This window comes from Nicotiana tomentosiformis, chromosome 1, assembly GCF_000390325.3.
Source record: "Nicotiana tomentosiformis chromosome 1, ASM39032v3, whole genome shotgun sequence".
Classification (NCBI taxonomy): domain Eukaryota; kingdom Viridiplantae; phylum Streptophyta; class Magnoliopsida; order Solanales; family Solanaceae; genus Nicotiana; species Nicotiana tomentosiformis.
In genome coordinates this window covers 88,816,419-88,833,024 of record NC_090812.1, presented here as the reverse complement: position 1 = coordinate 88,833,024, position 16,606 = coordinate 88,816,419, and the positions used below count along the sequence as shown (strand labels likewise).

General features: G+C 35.7%; 2 protein-coding genes across 3 annotated transcripts; one reads left to right on the top strand and one right to left on the bottom strand.

The window, feature by feature from the left end:
* The first annotated feature begins 893 nt into the window (after positions 1–893).
* LOC104097516 (pheophytinase, chloroplastic-like) lies at positions 894–5,491 on the top strand. The gene is made up of 6 exons (XM_009604084.4): positions 894–1,090; positions 1,680–2,409; positions 3,105–3,331; positions 3,594–3,785; positions 3,869–4,025; positions 5,040–5,491. Exons 2-6 carry the CDS (start codon positions 1,708–1,710, stop codon positions 5,277–5,279), a joined length of 1,518 nt encoding a protein of 505 aa, XP_009602379.1. The 5' UTR covers positions 894–1,090; positions 1,680–1,707; the 3' UTR covers positions 5,280–5,491.
* Positions 5,492–6,216: 725 nt separating this feature from the next.
* On the bottom strand, positions 6,217–16,606 carry LOC104097517 (T-complex protein 1 subunit theta). 2 transcript variants are annotated; one of them, XM_009604085.4, is made up of 13 exons: positions 16,339–16,606; positions 15,190–15,452; positions 14,958–15,104; positions 14,715–14,876; positions 13,087–13,164; positions 12,422–12,555; positions 9,735–9,807; positions 9,570–9,647; positions 9,358–9,480; positions 9,016–9,110; positions 8,716–8,925; positions 6,775–6,832; positions 6,217–6,452 (listed from the first exon to the last, which is right to left on the bottom strand). In XM_009604085.4, the coding sequence occupies exons 1-13, from the start codon at positions 16,472–16,474 to the stop codon at positions 6,384–6,386; spliced, it is 1,626 nt and encodes a 541-aa protein (XP_009602380.1). In that variant the 5' UTR covers positions 16,475–16,606; the 3' UTR covers positions 6,217–6,383. The 2 variants fall into 2 exon arrangements, with proteins under 2 accessions (XP_009602380.1, XP_009602381.1); XM_009604086.4 differs by lacking the exons at positions 6,217–6,452; positions 6,775–6,832 and adding an exon at positions 7,238–7,379.

Below are 16,606 nucleotides of genomic sequence, written 5' to 3'. Positions count from 1 at the left end.
CAAAAAGCCAAAGCGATAAACTAATCTAGTCTAAGTCCAAGACCTGTTACGAAATGCCTATTTACGGCTCAACTTACTACCATTGCTATATCTTAAAAAACGTAAGTATTAACATGGGATCTTTACCTGAATAGTCGGTTGGATTTAACTATTTATTAAATATTTTTTCAAGAATTTTTCAAACATAATCATAATCATCCACAAGAAGTCTCATTGATTTTTAAAACATATTTCAAGATTTTTTTTTAGACGTTGGAAAATAAAGAAATTGTCGGTCTAAAATAAGATACATGAAATAAACGAGGTGTTTTTAGATATTTTTATTGGTCCATCTAATTCCACATTTATGTGGCTCCCACCATGCATGCAGACAAATATACCAAAAGCCAATCAACTTTGAACACCGGACCACGTGGTGGCCCAATTGGCTACACTAATTCGTTTCGTGTACTCCATCTTTTCCTTCTTCTTTTTTTTCCTTTCCCACCTACGGAATTTTGCATTTTAATCTAATTTTTATATGACTAATACAATATTTAGTTTCTGATATAAAAGTAAAGTAATATCGTACTATATATTTGCAATACTTTTCATATCCCTAACTTGTTTGAAATCGACCTTAGTTGTTGTAGTATTTTTTGCACTACTATTCGTTGCATAATAAAATACACGTTAGTAGATTATTAATGCATAACAAAATTCTTATTGTATAAATAATAACAATATATCCAATGTATTCATAAAAATGATATTATTATCCAATATTAGGAAGACCTTACCCCTACGGTCCTATCTTGTGCGCCTTGATAAAAAAAATATAATAATATAAAAAGTCATAAAAAAAATAATAACAACAGCGATATAATTAATTAGCGTGTCAAATTCTCATTTATCGCAATTTTCTTGGTTTCTAAAGAGATCCCATGCTTTTAAGCAATCTCTTGTCTGGAGTCTTGTAGAATATATATAATTAACTAACAGTCCGCCAACTGAATATTAAAATAAGGCAAAAGGGAATGTTTAAAACCCATATTCTCTCCTAGACTCCTGGAGATTCTGCTGATCAATTATCTCGCATAGCTGATTAAAGGTAATATTTTATGCGTTATTCCTTGTTTATACTTTCCCTAATACTAAGAGTTAAGTTCTGTTTATATTTTCCTTTTTTGTGATTACTATAATTGATAAATTGGATCTTTGGGTATTGAGCTTTGTGTTAATAAGATTGGTTGTCTAATTCCTTGGTGTTTAAGTTCATTAATTTGGATTTTATGTTTCCTTTCTATTTCCTTATTAGCAAAAGAATTATGAAAAATCGGTCTTTTTTGTTTGTCAATTTCCAAGTAAGTTATTCTTGTATGATCTGATTTTCCCCCTTGTACCCAGATGGATGAATCCAATTTTTTTTTTTTTTGGATGATGTTGTAGTTAGAAATGAGTTTTAGTCAAGAAAAAAGGAGGTACAATTTGTTTGAGTAGTAAAAGAATCCGGTCTTAGTTGATTAATCATATAACCTGACTAATTGAGCTCTTTGAAGTGATAATTACATGTGAAGAAGTAAATTACTGACACCTATAGTCCTTTTTCTTGAGTTGGTTGCATTATTATCCTGTACTTTTTAGCTTATTCTTTGATAATAAACTAAACGCTTTGTTTTTTGATACATTCTTGATTTTAGGTATTCATTATAGAAAGCTAACTCCAGGATGGAAGTTCATTCTTGCTATTCTACAACCTATTATTGCATTGTAAATGTTAGCAAATGTCTAATTTCAAATCAGGCAAAGTTTCCCATAGTAAAAGAAAGAAGGTTGTATTCTGGTTTAGATGTTTATAGCATAAAGAAAAAGAGGACTCAGAGGCTTACTATCACCGCTCTGAAAGGATTTGACAGTGTCGACTCAAGTCTCTTGAGTGAAAGCTATAACTCAGATATTATAGATGGGAAAGTTGGTACCCAAGATGTGATTGGTAGTGCTAAATCAGTACCAAAGGTTATCGTTCCCAGTTTACCTGATGAAACTAAAGCCGACTCGGTTGCTGTGGTCGATAGCTGCTTGTGGGAATGGAAACCCAAACTGAAAGTTCATTATGAGAAATCTGGTTGTCAAAATGTTAACTCAGCACCAATACTTTTTCTTCCTGGTTTTGGTGTTGGTTCCTTTCACTATGAAAAGCAATTAAAGGATCTTGGTTGTGATCACAGAATATGGGCATTAGATTTTCTTGGACAAGGGAAGTCATTGCCATGTGAGGATCCAACTTTGCAGTCCAAAAGATTAGATGAATCTGAGCGTGATGGAAACAATGCCGTCTGGGGTTTTGGAGATGAAGCAGAACCTTGGGCGAAAGAACTTGTCTATTCTGTTGACTTATGGAGGGACCAAGTACGCTATTTCATTGAAGAGGTACAGTTTCTGTCTTTGTCCTTATGATTTTCCTCTAAGTGGTTATTATGCAGACTTAAGCGTTCGCATCGATGTATTGCTGGCTTTTCACTTGCGTGCTCTTTCTGTTAAAATTACTTTTTAAATATTGAGTGTACTCTGGTTTGTAACTGTTGCTCATTAAAGCATATAATTACCTGTTCTATTCCGGGTCATGTATCTAGTATTATTCATAGGAAGATGAAATTATAAACATTTGTAGAAGGCTTACGAGCACGTTATTGATGCAGTCGATGATAGTGTGCTACATTATAGCAGACTACCATTCCTTGGTACTTTTATGTTTTTTGTTTGACTTCTGTATAATTGCTTGGCTATAACTTCACTTAATGCTATATGATCCGAGACTAAAGGTAGGCATGTCTTTTTGTATAACACTATGTTGTTTGTTCTCTATTCTTTGGAAGATAACTTATAGTTGATTTCACGTGTAATGTTTCTCCTATGCTCTTTTTCCTGTTATTACAGTTTTGTTATTAGACACAACTGGATCTTCTGTGAAGCTTAATATTATTTGACTAAACAGTTAATCCTTATGGTGCAATCGGCTTCTTGAGAAGTCTTCCAAGTTATTGATTGGCTTAGACTTAAGGGATTGCTTTTAGAATAATCTCTCTCATAAGTAACGAATAAACCCATACCTGTTGATGGTGCAGGTTATTAAAGAACCAGTCTACATTGTGGGAAATTCACTTGGTGGATATGTTGCCCTCTACTTAGCAGCATACTACCCTCAATTGGTGAAAGGTGTAACCTTGCTGAATGCGACGCCATTTTGGGGATTTCTTCCTAATCCTGTTAGATCTCCGAGATTATCTAGATTGTTTCCATGGGCTGGGACTTTTCCTCTTCCTGACACTATCAGAAAGCTCACAGAACTTGTGTAAGTGCTGTGACTTGCTCTTTTGATTGTGTGGTTTCCTAATCCCATAAACTTATATGCTGAGGGAGATGATCCTTTTGGTCTTTTTTATGTAACCAACGGCGTCTTGTCACATTTTGCAACTTACATTGAATAAAATGCATCAATCTTTGATAATTTGATGTTCTTTCATTATAAGAGGAATGTAATATGGCTTGTCTCCATGTTAATCACATTTGGCTTTTGTTCAGTACTCATACTTATTCCCCTACTTCAATTTCAGATGGCAGAAAATAAGTGCTCCCGAGAGCATTGCAGAGGTGCTTAAACAAGTTTACGCTGATCATACCACAAAAGTGGATAAAGTTTTCTCCAGTATTCTTGAGGTAACAGAACACCCTGCAGCAGCTGCATCCCTTGCCTCAATATTATTCGCTCCTCGGGGACAACTAAGTTTTAAAGAGGCACTTACTGGGTAGGTAAAGCAAGTATTACTTAGCTGCATTTGGCTTCTCTTAATGTTCGGAAAGCTCAAATCTTTCACCTTGCTATTTTTAGGTGTCGAATGAACAATGTGCCCGTTTGTCTCATGTATGGAAAAGAAGACCCCTGGGTGATGCCTTTTTGGGCGCTACAAGTGAAACGACAATTGCCTGAAGCTCCATATTATCAGATTAGCCCTGCTGGTCACTGCCCCCATGATGAAGTCCCAGAGGTAGACCGTCTTTACACATCTTGTTTTGACATTCTATCTTGGCTATCAATGTGCTTTTTCGTTGTTACCATCTCTTCATAAGATATTCTTCTCTGTTTGTTACCTAGTAAGATAATCCAAGATTTAATCCAAATATATTGGCACACCCAAATAGATGAATGGTTCCTGTTATATTTGGACTTGAAAGTATAAAGGGCAGTCCGGTGCAAAAAGCATCCCGCGTTCACGCAAGGTCCAGGGAAGGGTTGCATCCCAAGGGTGTGATGCAGACAGCCTACCTTAATGCAAGCATTAGTGGCTGCTTCCACGGTTCGAACCCGTGACCTATAGGTCACACGAAGACAACTTTACCTTTGCTCCAAGATCCCCCTTTTTGGACTTGAAAGTATCACATAAAATAATAGAGAAAGTGCACTGTCAATCAAATGCAAAAGAAAAAGTTTGAATTTTGTCCGGATATGCTCCATTGGTGCTAGTAAGCTTGCCTTGCTACTCAGGATGCTCTACCATGTTGAAACAGACGCCACTTGAAATGATCAGTTATCATATTGACTTGTCTAGGACCATATGCTGAGAAGTTTATTTATTAATTTTATGGTTATACGACAAGAAATTTGTTTTTTATTCTTGCTCCTTTTCAGCCACTGAAATATATAAATTTCTCCCAGCCCCTTACCTAATCCTACTGCATGCTTCTTGAACCAGGGTCTGAATCCCTACAAGTTCGCATATCTAAGTGATTTTGTTAACTAAAAGATGAAGAATATACATTTCTTCGACTACTCATCATAAAGTCTTTGAATTGGCCTTTTTAGTTAGTCTTTGAAACATAGCAGAACCAGAGATCAATCTAGGGTGAGTATTGTGGATTCAACTGAACCCTTATTTTTGCTTGAACTATGTGTATATATATAATAAGATTACAATCATTCTGAACGCACATTAACTCTATGCTGAACACATTGGCTATAGATATTGGATTCACCTCTGAATATAATGATATTACATGTGCAGATTGTGAACTTTTTGCTGCGTGGATGGATCAAGAACATCGAATCGCATAGTTCAGTCGCATTGCCTCTGCTTGATAGTCCAGAAAGCATCGAATATGACATTGTCAGAGACTTGGAATTTGTTCGGCAAGGAATGAAAAAATCAGTAAGAGTGCAGTTTTACGGGTCAATGACTTCTCAATGGGAGAGGCTTGGGATGTTTCTAAAATCTCGATTCCAATATGGAGTTTACTCTCCATAAGTGCACATAACTTCATTCATTTTTTTCTTTTCACATATCATGTGTGTGATAAATTCCCACCGATAGTAAGCTGAATGTTTTTAGGCTACATAAAAATTTAGCAATGTAAATTCTAATATAGGTCAGCATATATAACTTTTTTTTCTTGTCCCTGGATTAAATCATGCTTATGATTGCCCAAAATGCTTACATGAACAATAGGTTTTTCTCCTCGTCTTTGTTACTCGAGCAAGATAAGAATTACTATGTCAACAATCAAGCTTACTTAGTCCTGCTCCTATAATTTTCTTTTGATCTTAATAGCTCAGGCATATGTCTGTTATTTCTAGAGTATAGATCTAACTTTCTTCAAGGGATTATAATGAAAGTGAACGATGTACGTTCATTACTGAAACAGTAAATCTATGAAATTCATCAAGATTATGAGTAACAAGTACTTCATTTAGGGGTAACAATATTAAATCAATATGGTTGAGTTACACGTGGTTTTTTCTTCCTACAAGAGAATAGGTTACTTCCCATCAGATTTTGGAAGAAAAAGCGCAAGCTTTAAATATTTATGAGCACCATCATACAAAAATGTACGTATTTGGCGGATCTCATCAGATTTCAAACCAGGGTGGTAATAAATACCAAAAAAGATAGCTCACGAGAGTAATACAAACACGAAATAATATAAATGTGTATGCTGCAAAACGAACCAAAATTTAAACAAGGATTATGTATTGTTCCTATTAAAAATGGTAGAAAAAATGTTTGACCTTCCCACAGCTGACTTCTTCACTTTGATACACTTCGAAAAAAAGGTGTCTTGTTTTACAATGAAACATCAACCTGTTTGATTTAATTTGTTCTCTTTAACTTCTGTCTTTCTTGCTTGAGTTTGAAGAATCAGTCTCACGAATCACGATTACAAGTTAGGCTCATACACTACAACTTTAAAGAGTAAAACCGAAATTACTGAATCACACAAACCAAAAAGTGAACCAAACCACACAAGTTAGTATGGTACTGATATAACATTTTTAAAATCGAAAACAAAAAATACTGAACCGAAATCTTTCAAAACCGTACTAAACCGACCCCTAAATTGGAGACTAAAGATTAATCCTCATCCATCCCTGCTGGTTGATCTCTCCTGCTTGGACCCCCAGCTGGTTTTGACATTATAATCTGCAGCAAAAAATAGATGATTAAAAAGAAAAGTAGAGAAGGCAAAAGAAGCCTACGCAAAATTTAAAACAGAACTTAATAAAAACTACATTAGCAAACAAAAAAGCAAGTCAAATATGAACGTCAATCAGTTTGTATCAAATATGAACTGAAGGTAACAAAAGAGCTCTTTCTTATCCCTTTTCATCATCGATGATCGAACTTTAATCTAACTAATACTCAGAGATTCTTCCATGCATCTGTATCAAGCCAACTAATACAGAGTGTGCACTTCTCAGGAGTAAAACATGAAATGAATAGCTAATGCAGAGTAATAAGTTACCTGGTCTACCCGAAGCACTGTGCAGACAGCATCAGCAGCGTATTTTAGAGCAAAAAACCTGCTCAAAAGGACCAAGATGCATTAGGGAATAGGGATTAGCATAAAAAGCTACTGAATCCACCAAAAAGGAACTTACTCGGGGTACAGAATATATAATCATGAAATAGTAGTTTATCAGGAAATAAACAAATCAAATAGTGATGACAATAAGAATAGTAACATTAGTGTGCAAGGGGAGGACCCAATTTAACTTTTTTAACTAATAAATCAATATATATTTTATCGATAATATATCAAGATCTGATCACCATATAACATTGTTGTTTCACTACTACATATTAAGTCTCTCAAACCAGCCATTTATACATTAATAGTGTCCTCCAGTAGTCCAGCCTCCTTACACAAAAACCAAACGAAATGAGAGCTTTTACGATTGACACTTTCAAATTCTACTATTCCTTCTATCCATACCGACCAAAAGACTTATCCTTAAAAGCATAACTCCATACCGGCCAAAAGTTACATAATTGAGCAGTCGTCCATATCTTTGTTTTCAGCGTCCATTTTTTTTCACCCTCTAGCTTGCCATTGCTTCAGCCATTATTCTAAGAAACGCAATTGATTGTAACATATGGAATATATCAGGCTTCGTAATTCCGAAGAACAGCTACTAGTATATAGTAGAAGATGATCCATATTCACACCATGCATCTTACACAAACAATACCAACTATAGTACTTAACTTCAAGATGGCATCCCACACTGCACACCATGTGAAAGAAAGTCACCTTTTTCGGTGCCTCTGTTTAGCAAATCTTCCATATGGTTGGTTGGACACCACCGACTACGAAATTGCCTTTTGAAACTAAACCAATAATCTGAGTACTCTTTTGAAGTCTATATAAGACAGAATGAAGGGACCTACAGCATGCTGAGAAGCCATAGCGCGCTAAACACTAGCTTGTCAATGCAAATTAATGTCTTGTTTCTTCATTATTTATAAATAAAAAAATGATCTTGTTTCCATCATTGCTTTTGTTTTACCCAAGTGTCCAACTCAGTTGTTACCGGACAAAAAATCTAATACTCCCTCCGTTTCAATTTATGTGAACCTATTTCCTTTTTAGTCCATGCCAAAAAGAATGACCTCTTTCCTGATTTGGAAACAATTGTTTCCAAATTTAGAAAGGGGTCATTCTTTTTAGAACGGACCAAAAAGGAAATAGGTTCACATAAACTGGAACGGAGGTAGTAGTAGGAAGGATTTTCCCATTCTTCGCTGTCCCCCTCTCAATCAGCTTCTGCTTTCTAAGTAACAATGCATCTCCTAACCTGTGGATCTTCCACCTATTACTTTCTGACAAGCCAATAGGCGATTGCTTCTGTCCTTCCATCCAGCAATCAAAATATCCAACAAAAAAAATGTAAGAAATCCAAGATTCTCTCGGAACTGAAAAGAGAACCTCGTTCCCTACAGTTTTACAGTGACAATTGCCTTTAGGAGACGAAACAAAATTCAACCCGATCTACAATTGTTTTACTACAATTGCTTTACCCAAATTCTAGGCTTAAGTTACTGAGTATATCAGATCATCCTTGGTTTCACAGTCGTAATCAGAAATGAGCGGTTGGCAGCCGAAATCTCTAGGGAATTGCTCACGATTGATAGAAGAGTCTCTCTAGAAACTAGCTATATAATTAACTTACCCAATAATTGTAAAAAAAAACAACTGTACAAACATTAACATCAGGAATATGTCATTGAATGCTACTCCAGTCCTATTGAATCAACTATAGACATGATAGCGGAAATTTATTTAAGAAAAAGATAGAACTGAACAAGCACAAGTGAGAAGATCTAGATTTTTGTGTTCGTGTAGGTCCTTTCCAGCACATCTTACTGAAAGAAGAAAACAAACACCAAGAAAAGAGCAGCTTACTTGGTAACATAGAGGTCCCATATACTCAAGGCAGAGATATCCTCACAGACACCTTTCTCCAAGTTAAGGCCCACTTTGGTATTTCCAGACGCATGTTCAGCATACAAGGATGATACAATCTCCATTGCATTGAGGCCAGCATTCTCAGCTAGCGTTTTAGGAACCATTTCAAAGCATTCAGCAAATTTTGCTATTGCATATTGATCCAGCCTGAAAATAGCGATGGAGTTACACAACAGAAAAGTTGGGCTGCAGTGATAGGTGAGCTCATACGCAAAGAAAAAGCAACAAAAACAATACCCAGTTTCTTTGAAAGAAAATTCTTTCAGCTTGCTAGCCAGCTCAATTTCAGTAGCAGCAGCTCCAGGTACAATCCGACTGTCCCTGCACATTGCCTGAAACAAACATAGAGCAATCAAAGCATTCAAGATTATAACCGGACACAATCATAGCTATCCATCATTTGTCAATGCCTCAATTATAGTAATCATGTTTCAAAATGTAATTCTGAAATCCAATTCTATTTCCAAGCAATACCTAACAATGAAGGGACAAGTAATCACAACAGACTATTATGCATGCATGAACCTCGAAGGAAAAGAGCTAGCAGGTGATAAATATTTATGTTTTTACTTCGGCTACCTTGTATGTATTTACACCATCATCAACGGCTCTTTCAAGGTCATCCAAGATACTATCAGTGCTTCCCCGCAGCACAACAGTGGAGACAGAATTTCCACCTTCTTCATTTCTCACAACTGTAACCTATATTACATATTTAAGGAATCAGATTTACTGCTAATCCCAGCTAAACTGATGAACCTGAATGTAAATATAATATCTAAGATAATTACCCTAACACCGCCAATTTCCTCCACTGAAACAGAATCAACATAGCCAAGGTCATCTGCATTTGGCTGGCTAAGCTTTAACTGTTTTCACAATCAAAGAAAAATGTTATAAGAATTTTAAGTGTTATCTTTTTAACATAAATCATGAAACAGTTCCAGTTTGCTTACAAGCGCAACCGCCCCAGTAGTACGGCAAAAACGGCGGAGTTCAAACTTGGAGCTGATTTTCAATACCATAAGCCTGCAAAAAACAAAAATGAAATCTCGATGTTACCTTCCTCAAAAAAAAATGAAATCTATATGAAGCAGTTCCAGATTACACAAGGGTAGATGTAAAAACATTAGCTAGTCTAAGAAGCAAAACAAAATCAGAAGAGGTCATTAAAACGGTCTGGTTTGCATAAAGCAAAGACTACCTATGAATTCGAAAGAATTTTCTTTGAGAGGCAACAACACTGGAATCTATATGAAGCAGATCAAGATTATACCCTGGCAGATGTGAAAACAATAACTAGTCTATAAGCAACAATAAAATCAGAAGAGGTCATTAAAACGGTCTGGTTAGCATAAAACAAAGACTATCTATGAAGTCAAAAGAATTTTCTTTGAGAGGGAACAGATTCTCTCTCTTTTTTTTTTTTTGGGGGGGGGGGGGGGGGTATAAGGGCAACAAAATCTATCAGCATGTAAAAAGGAAATAGTTTTAACATCTCCTTCCAATTGCTCAAACAAGCGAATTTCCTCTATCTGGAGAGGAAATAGTTTTAATGTGTCCTTTCATGGCACTAACTGTTTTCAGTATATCTTCACTATTAGTGGCAAAGGAACCAAATCAACCCTAAACAATTTGAGGGTCAACTGCTTTACTGAAAAACTTGTGCGCTGAGTTATATCACAAGCATTTTAACACGAAGACACAATTACTATAGTCAGTTCAAAAGTTTCCCTTTCTATAATGAAAAGCTTCAACTAAATATAGTACAAGTCCAACTAGTTAAATATGAAGCACTGAATGTACCAAAAAAGCACATGTGAAGCATAGGAAGATTAGCAACATAATGAGAGCAATAAAAACAGACAATAAATTACACAAGCCAAAACCTTTTGAATTGCTACTTAATGTAGAATCCCCTAAAGTCCCTTTCTTTTTATCCAATGAACAGGAAGCTCAATTAGTCAAAACCAAAGGATACCAGCCATAAAGCACTATATGATGCTTATATGAAAGCTATGTTGCGCGGACTCTCCAAAATACTGTGGCACCCGTGTCGGATTCTCCAAAAATACACTGCTTTTGGAGAATCCGACACACAATCGGCGATATTTTCGGAGAGTCCGAGTAACATAGTATGAAAGAGCTTAATTGTTGGTTGGATAGTTGAATTAAGAGGAGAAAAAGGCCAAGTTAGGAGGATCTGCTTTGCCAATTATCGACAATCCCAAGCAAGATGAGAAAGATTTTATAAAATCACACTCCCTACTGAGAAGCTAAAGAATTCTATTGTCGAAAATCTAAGAGAATATCAGTCACCATAGTTGCACAGATTTTTTCGGGACAATAATCGCTTTTAACTTTATTTTTAAACACAGTTTGAAACCATCTGGGTGTATTTTGAATAAAATTTAAGATAATCCTCTGATATAAATTAAGAGTATCATGGGTACGTACATGTGCGGATAAATGACCCATAATGACACCCCCCCCCCCCCACACACACACACCCAATTAGCTTCTTTTGGCTGGCTGCTCATTTCCAGAAAATCATACAACTCCCCGGAAACATATTTATAAGGGAAAAGGGCCAAATATACCCCTCTACTTTCATATATTGTCTATATTTAACCTCCGTTATACTATCGGGCCAAATTTACCCCTACGGTTATACTATCGGGCCAAATTTACCCCTACAACCAGCAAACTTTTAAAAATACCCTTTGATCTGTTAAGTAATCCAAAATCTCCCAAATTTCTTTTATTTAAATTACTTGTTGCTCTTCTTGGTCCACTATTTTTGAAATAATTGCCATTTACCTGCTTTCTGAATTAGAGAAAAAAAAAAGAGAAAAATATTAAATAATACAACCGAATAAACAAAGTATAGTAAATTGAAAAATCTAAATTAGGTAGCTTTTCTAAATTCTAAAAGTATTTACAACATCCCAATTTTAATGAATTCGTTGCACCAAATGTATGGAGACTTTGCAAGTATTAGTGATTGAAGTTGAAATTACTCGGAGACTTTACATTGTCTAATTTAATTTTGCTTTAATTAAATGCCTACACATTGTGCACTTTTAAGTTAGTCGATCGAACTCTATACTAACCAGGCAATGACAAAATATATTTGAATATACAAGTACATACATGATGATCAGCTGCATATAGTACACAATAAATAAACCCACTAAATTCTACAGTGTGTATATGATTGAAAAATAAATAAAATTCTAAACCAATTTTATTTATTACAAGAAGAGAAATGGGTGCACTGGTAATTAAAAACAAATTATGAATAATTTGTATAGTCTAATAACTTTAGCATTCAAATCAATAGTAATTTTTGAAAATAATGGAGCAAGAAGAACAACAAGTGATTTAAATAAAAAGAATTTGGGAGATTTTGGATTACTTAAATATCAAGTGGTATTTTTAAAAGTTTGCTGATTGTAAGTTAAATTTGGCCCGATAGTATAACGGTAGGGGTAAATTTGACCCGATAGTATAACGGAGGTTAAATGTAGACAATATATGAAAGTAGAGGGGTATATTTGGCCCTTTTCCCTATTTATAAAGTACACAAAAAGGCCCTAACTAATAACATCATATGCAAAAGGAAATACAGTATTTGTCTTACCTGTAACGCTCACAGAAATGTAGAGCCATCTCTCCCACAGCTCCTCCACTGACAATGACCTTGGCACCCGAGTCAGCAACTGCTTTAATAAGTTCCTCCACCTTAGCTTCCTCGGTCTTTGCATAATTTTCAAGCTGCAAATACAAGAGACAAAGAGATTACTGACAGACAGAAAAAGTTGAAAGACAAATAGGTAAATAAAATAAAAGGGAAAGACATTTGGAAATAACTTCTTTTGGAATTTAAATGACTTGAAGTTTTAAGATCAACCATGTAAGAAAACCATGACGTACAAATAAAGAATCTATGGTACTTTTTAATTTGCAAATCACTTCGTAGTAAAGCAATTCAGAGTGGTGCTAATCCTAGACTTCAAAGCCTAATCCTACAATTCATGTACATAGAAAATTTATTCCAACAGAGGGCACACAAATCAGTTTTTTTTTTTGAAAAGGTAAAAAAGACCACAGAAATCAGATTGAAATCAGAATTAGCATTTCCTGTCTTATAACAAATAAATGCATCATCTATCATTTTTTATGTTCACCGCCGTTAGTCAATTAACATCTCTTAACTCCATCCAGAAACAACAAAATACTTGTGCATAGACTTTCTACACCAATGAGACTTCTTAATTAAAAAGCAGTGTAGTCCCTATGAGTTACCTGCTCAGCACTATGAATAAGAACTGTTCCTTTCGTTTCAGTCGCAGATGTATCAACGCCTTGAACGAAAACAGCAACCTGCATTGGAGTAGATGGTTAGTTAAGCAAAAAAACAAGCGAAGGCTGAAGCTAAGAGGATGACAGTTCAACTGTGTGTATGCTAATGTAGCCAGTCATTACAACTACAACTAGGGACCAAACCTGAGAGGACATTTTTTGATAATGGTAACAGTAATTAAGCAATACAAGCCAAAGCAAATCACACGAGAACAAGCCAAGATTTTCCATGCATACAACCAGCAAGCAAATACTCCTTCCATCCAAATTTATGTGGCGGTGTTTGACTCCTCACGGAGTTTAAGAATGGAAAGAAGACTTTTGAACTTGTGGTCTAAACAAACCATAAATATTTTGTGTGGCTGTAAATCAAATCATCAAGGGTAAAGTAGGAATTCTAATGTTAAATTATTCTTAAATAAGGAAAGGTGAAATTCTTTTTGGGATTGACTAAAAAGGAAAGAGTGCCACATAAGTTGGGACGAAGGGAGTACCAAACATAGAGGATCAAGGAAGCACATATTCATTTTGTTTTAGAAGTATGCATTTCCAGCCCATATCGAGTAACTTCTGGATTATATCTCCAACCCAGTAGCTTTGTCCCATCTGCTTTTGGGGGGAGGGGGTGTTAAGCCCCCAATATGTATGACACAACCCTTATCCTAGCATTTTCAACTACTATAGTCCCCTTAGTTACGTGAAAAACTCGTGTAGTGTCCCCAACGGATGCTCGAAAAGGATGAAGAAAAACGAATGAGGAACAACGAAAATTTGGTTTGCGAAAACAACAATCCATGGAAGAAGCAGGTGCTGGGGTTTAGTTCTGATCCTTTATGATGTGAAGGCAAGGAAAAGCAAGAGGGTACAGGAGGGAAGCAGTTATCCAGGAAACGTGAGAAAATATTGGACGTCACTTCAACCCGAAAATAAGTAGCGAGCGGTTTTGGAGAGGAAGCTCACCTTAGGTAGGGATGAGAAAAACTGAAGATTGTGTCGGAATACAGGCATCCAGGTATAATCAAACTATTAAGTTTTGAAGCCCAAATCTTCCAGCAAGCCACGCAGACTAACAATCAAAACTGGTGCAGCAAGACCACTGAAATTACTAATCTTCTTACGGTGGGACTTAGATTGTAGATTGTAAATATCATCCATTATAAACTGCATCTTCATATAACTGGTTGGTTTACAACTCACAATTCTTGTATCATGTCGAAGAAACTATTTTTATATGAAGTATGTTGAAGAAACTGTTTTCAAAAAGTAAACAACCACACCATCCTACAACTACCATATAGCAGTTTTATCCGCTCAAGAAATGAAAGATTAGGAAGAAAAAGCTGAAACAGACCTTACTTATTCAAAAAAAATAGAAAAGAAGAAAGCTAAAATAAATCTTGCAAATGGGTGAACATAGCACAAAAGGCAAAGTGAAGGTGAAAATCTGAACTACAATCAGACAGGGTAACAACAGCTGAACCTGAATAACAAAGGGAAATGGAAATAGACTGTAACATTTTAACTAGACTTCACCGTAAAAGAATTTCTGGAATGAGTTTGTAACAGCTCACCTTTGCCTTCTCTATCCTCTTTATGCTCCCAACTGCATCACTTTTCAACACCATACCTCTGACTATGGAGGAATTATTCAAACCCCCGCCCAAGAGCTTTGCAACCCGTACATTATCCACATTGAAGTTTGCTGGATTTTTAGGGCACACTTGAATGCAAGCCTACACAACAAGAATAGATGAATTAGAAAGCAAGACGGCTAAAACCCACCAAGAATGTTACGAGAAGAGCAGGTCATGTACCCCAGCAACAAGAGGACACAGGACATCCTCTAGTCCAAACTGTTTGCTGGCAACTGCAGATTTCATTCGTGAAATAACTTCATTCTTGTCTGTGACATTCATATTTTCAGAACCCTTCTCGACTAACCCATCCAATAATTCAATTGTCTGCAAGGGTGGAGCACTAGCGAGTAAATCTCTGATCACTAGTCAATGTATAGTAAGCACGATTAGTGTAAAACATATAATGTACCTTATTTATCGCCTTATTATAACCAATGATAATCTCACTAGGGTGCAACCCCATCCTGATGAGCTCCTCAGCACCTTGGAGGAGCTCCCCGGCAAATGAAACAGTCAAATTAGCTCCATCGCCAATCTCCTCTTGCTGTGCCTTTCCAGCCAAAACCAATATCTTGGCAGCAGGGTGCTGGACCTCAAGTTCATTCACAATAGTGGCAGCATCATTTGTGACAAAAAGCTTATCCAGATGGTTGATAACCATCTTATTCATACCTAAACAAATGAATAACAAAGACATGTGAACAAAAGTAACTTATCTAAAAGTTAATAGAAAGGAGCATGCATGGACCATCATGTATTCCTGATAATTACAAACACACTCCTTCAGAGTTCAAAAACTATATTAGTCTTCCCCAATTTAACTTACATATTGCTAAGTTTGGTGAGCTCCCTTGACAAAATGTCTACTTTATTTATCTACTTAGATTATTTTTTTTTTAAAGCACCTCAGCAACTAACAACTATTAAAGTGAAATGGGAAATAACCATAAAAAATATAATAAAATGGAAAAAAAACTTGTATCCTGCCAATGGTTATTTATCAGACTAACGTTATATCAATTTTACCTTTGGCCAAGGATATAAAAGCAATAGGATAATCATTCACACCTTCATCTCTGAAATATTCAAAACCTTTGTGATGGAGGTAAAAATCCTTTTAAAAAATGTTTATGCTTTCTGCAATCGTATAAGTAGAAAAATGGTTCAATTTTCGAGAATACGCCATAAAGGGATGACAAGATACAGATTTTAAGATGTTATCCGTAGTTACTGCATAATTTTGTCAATAAATGCATCACTACGATTTTTCTTCTTTGTTGTGCGATTTTTAAAGAAGTGCTGTGCATTTTTATTTTCATGTATAGGATTAAAGCATTACATTAGCATTATCCATCAAAAAATGCCACTTTCTTAGTAGATTGACTATGAAATGATACCCATTGAACAAAAAAAGTGGTCAGCAACTAATTATCCATAACTTGTTTTTAACATACACATTGCTTATCCAAAAAAAGAAAATATTATACAAACAAATCTCATTGAAACAGATCCTATTTAACAATATTGTGTAAAAATAAGATCTCGGAAAAGGAAGTACCGTTTGGGCCGAGAGAAGTTCGAGTAATAGCGGAGAGCTGTTTACAAGCATCGATATTTTTTAGGACAGCTTCGTCAAGACCTGAAAGATGCTTGTGGCCTTCTTTCAGCATTCCTTGTATTCCATAGGGCTGCATTTTTCTTGATCTCGTGAGACAGACGACAACTACTACTTTGTCTACTCTTCCTTAAACCCTAGCAAACGCTGTAAAGGCTTCTTTTGTGTGTATAGTCCAGAAAAGAAGAGGGAAACCCAAATAAAGCCCTAA

Excerpts from the sequence above, each read along its gene's own strand:
- LOC104097516 (XM_009604084.4), top strand. The coding sequence starts at position 1,708 with ATGGAAGTTCATTCTTGCTATTCTACAACCTATTATTGCATTGTAAAT. Across the intron at positions 2,410-3,104 it reads TACGCTATTTCATTGAAGAG|GTTATTAAAGAACCAGTCTA; the intron begins GTACAGTTTCTG and ends TTGATGGTGCAG. Across the intron at positions 4,026-5,039 it reads CCCATGATGAAGTCCCAGAG|ATTGTGAACTTTTTGCTGCG; the intron begins GTAGACCGTCTT and ends TTACATGTGCAG.
- LOC104097517 (XM_009604085.4), bottom strand. The coding sequence starts at position 16,474 with ATGCAGCCCTATGGAATACAAGGAATGCTGAAAGAAGGCCACAAGCAT. Across the intron at positions 6,833-8,715 it reads TGGGACCTCTATGTTACCAA|GTTTTTTGCTCTAAAATACG; the intron begins GTAAGCTGCTCT and ends CCTTTTGAGCAG. Across the intron at positions 6,453-6,774 it reads CAGTGCTTCGGGTAGACCAG|ATTATAATGTCAAAACCAGC; the intron begins GTAACTTATTAC and ends TTTTTGCTGCAG.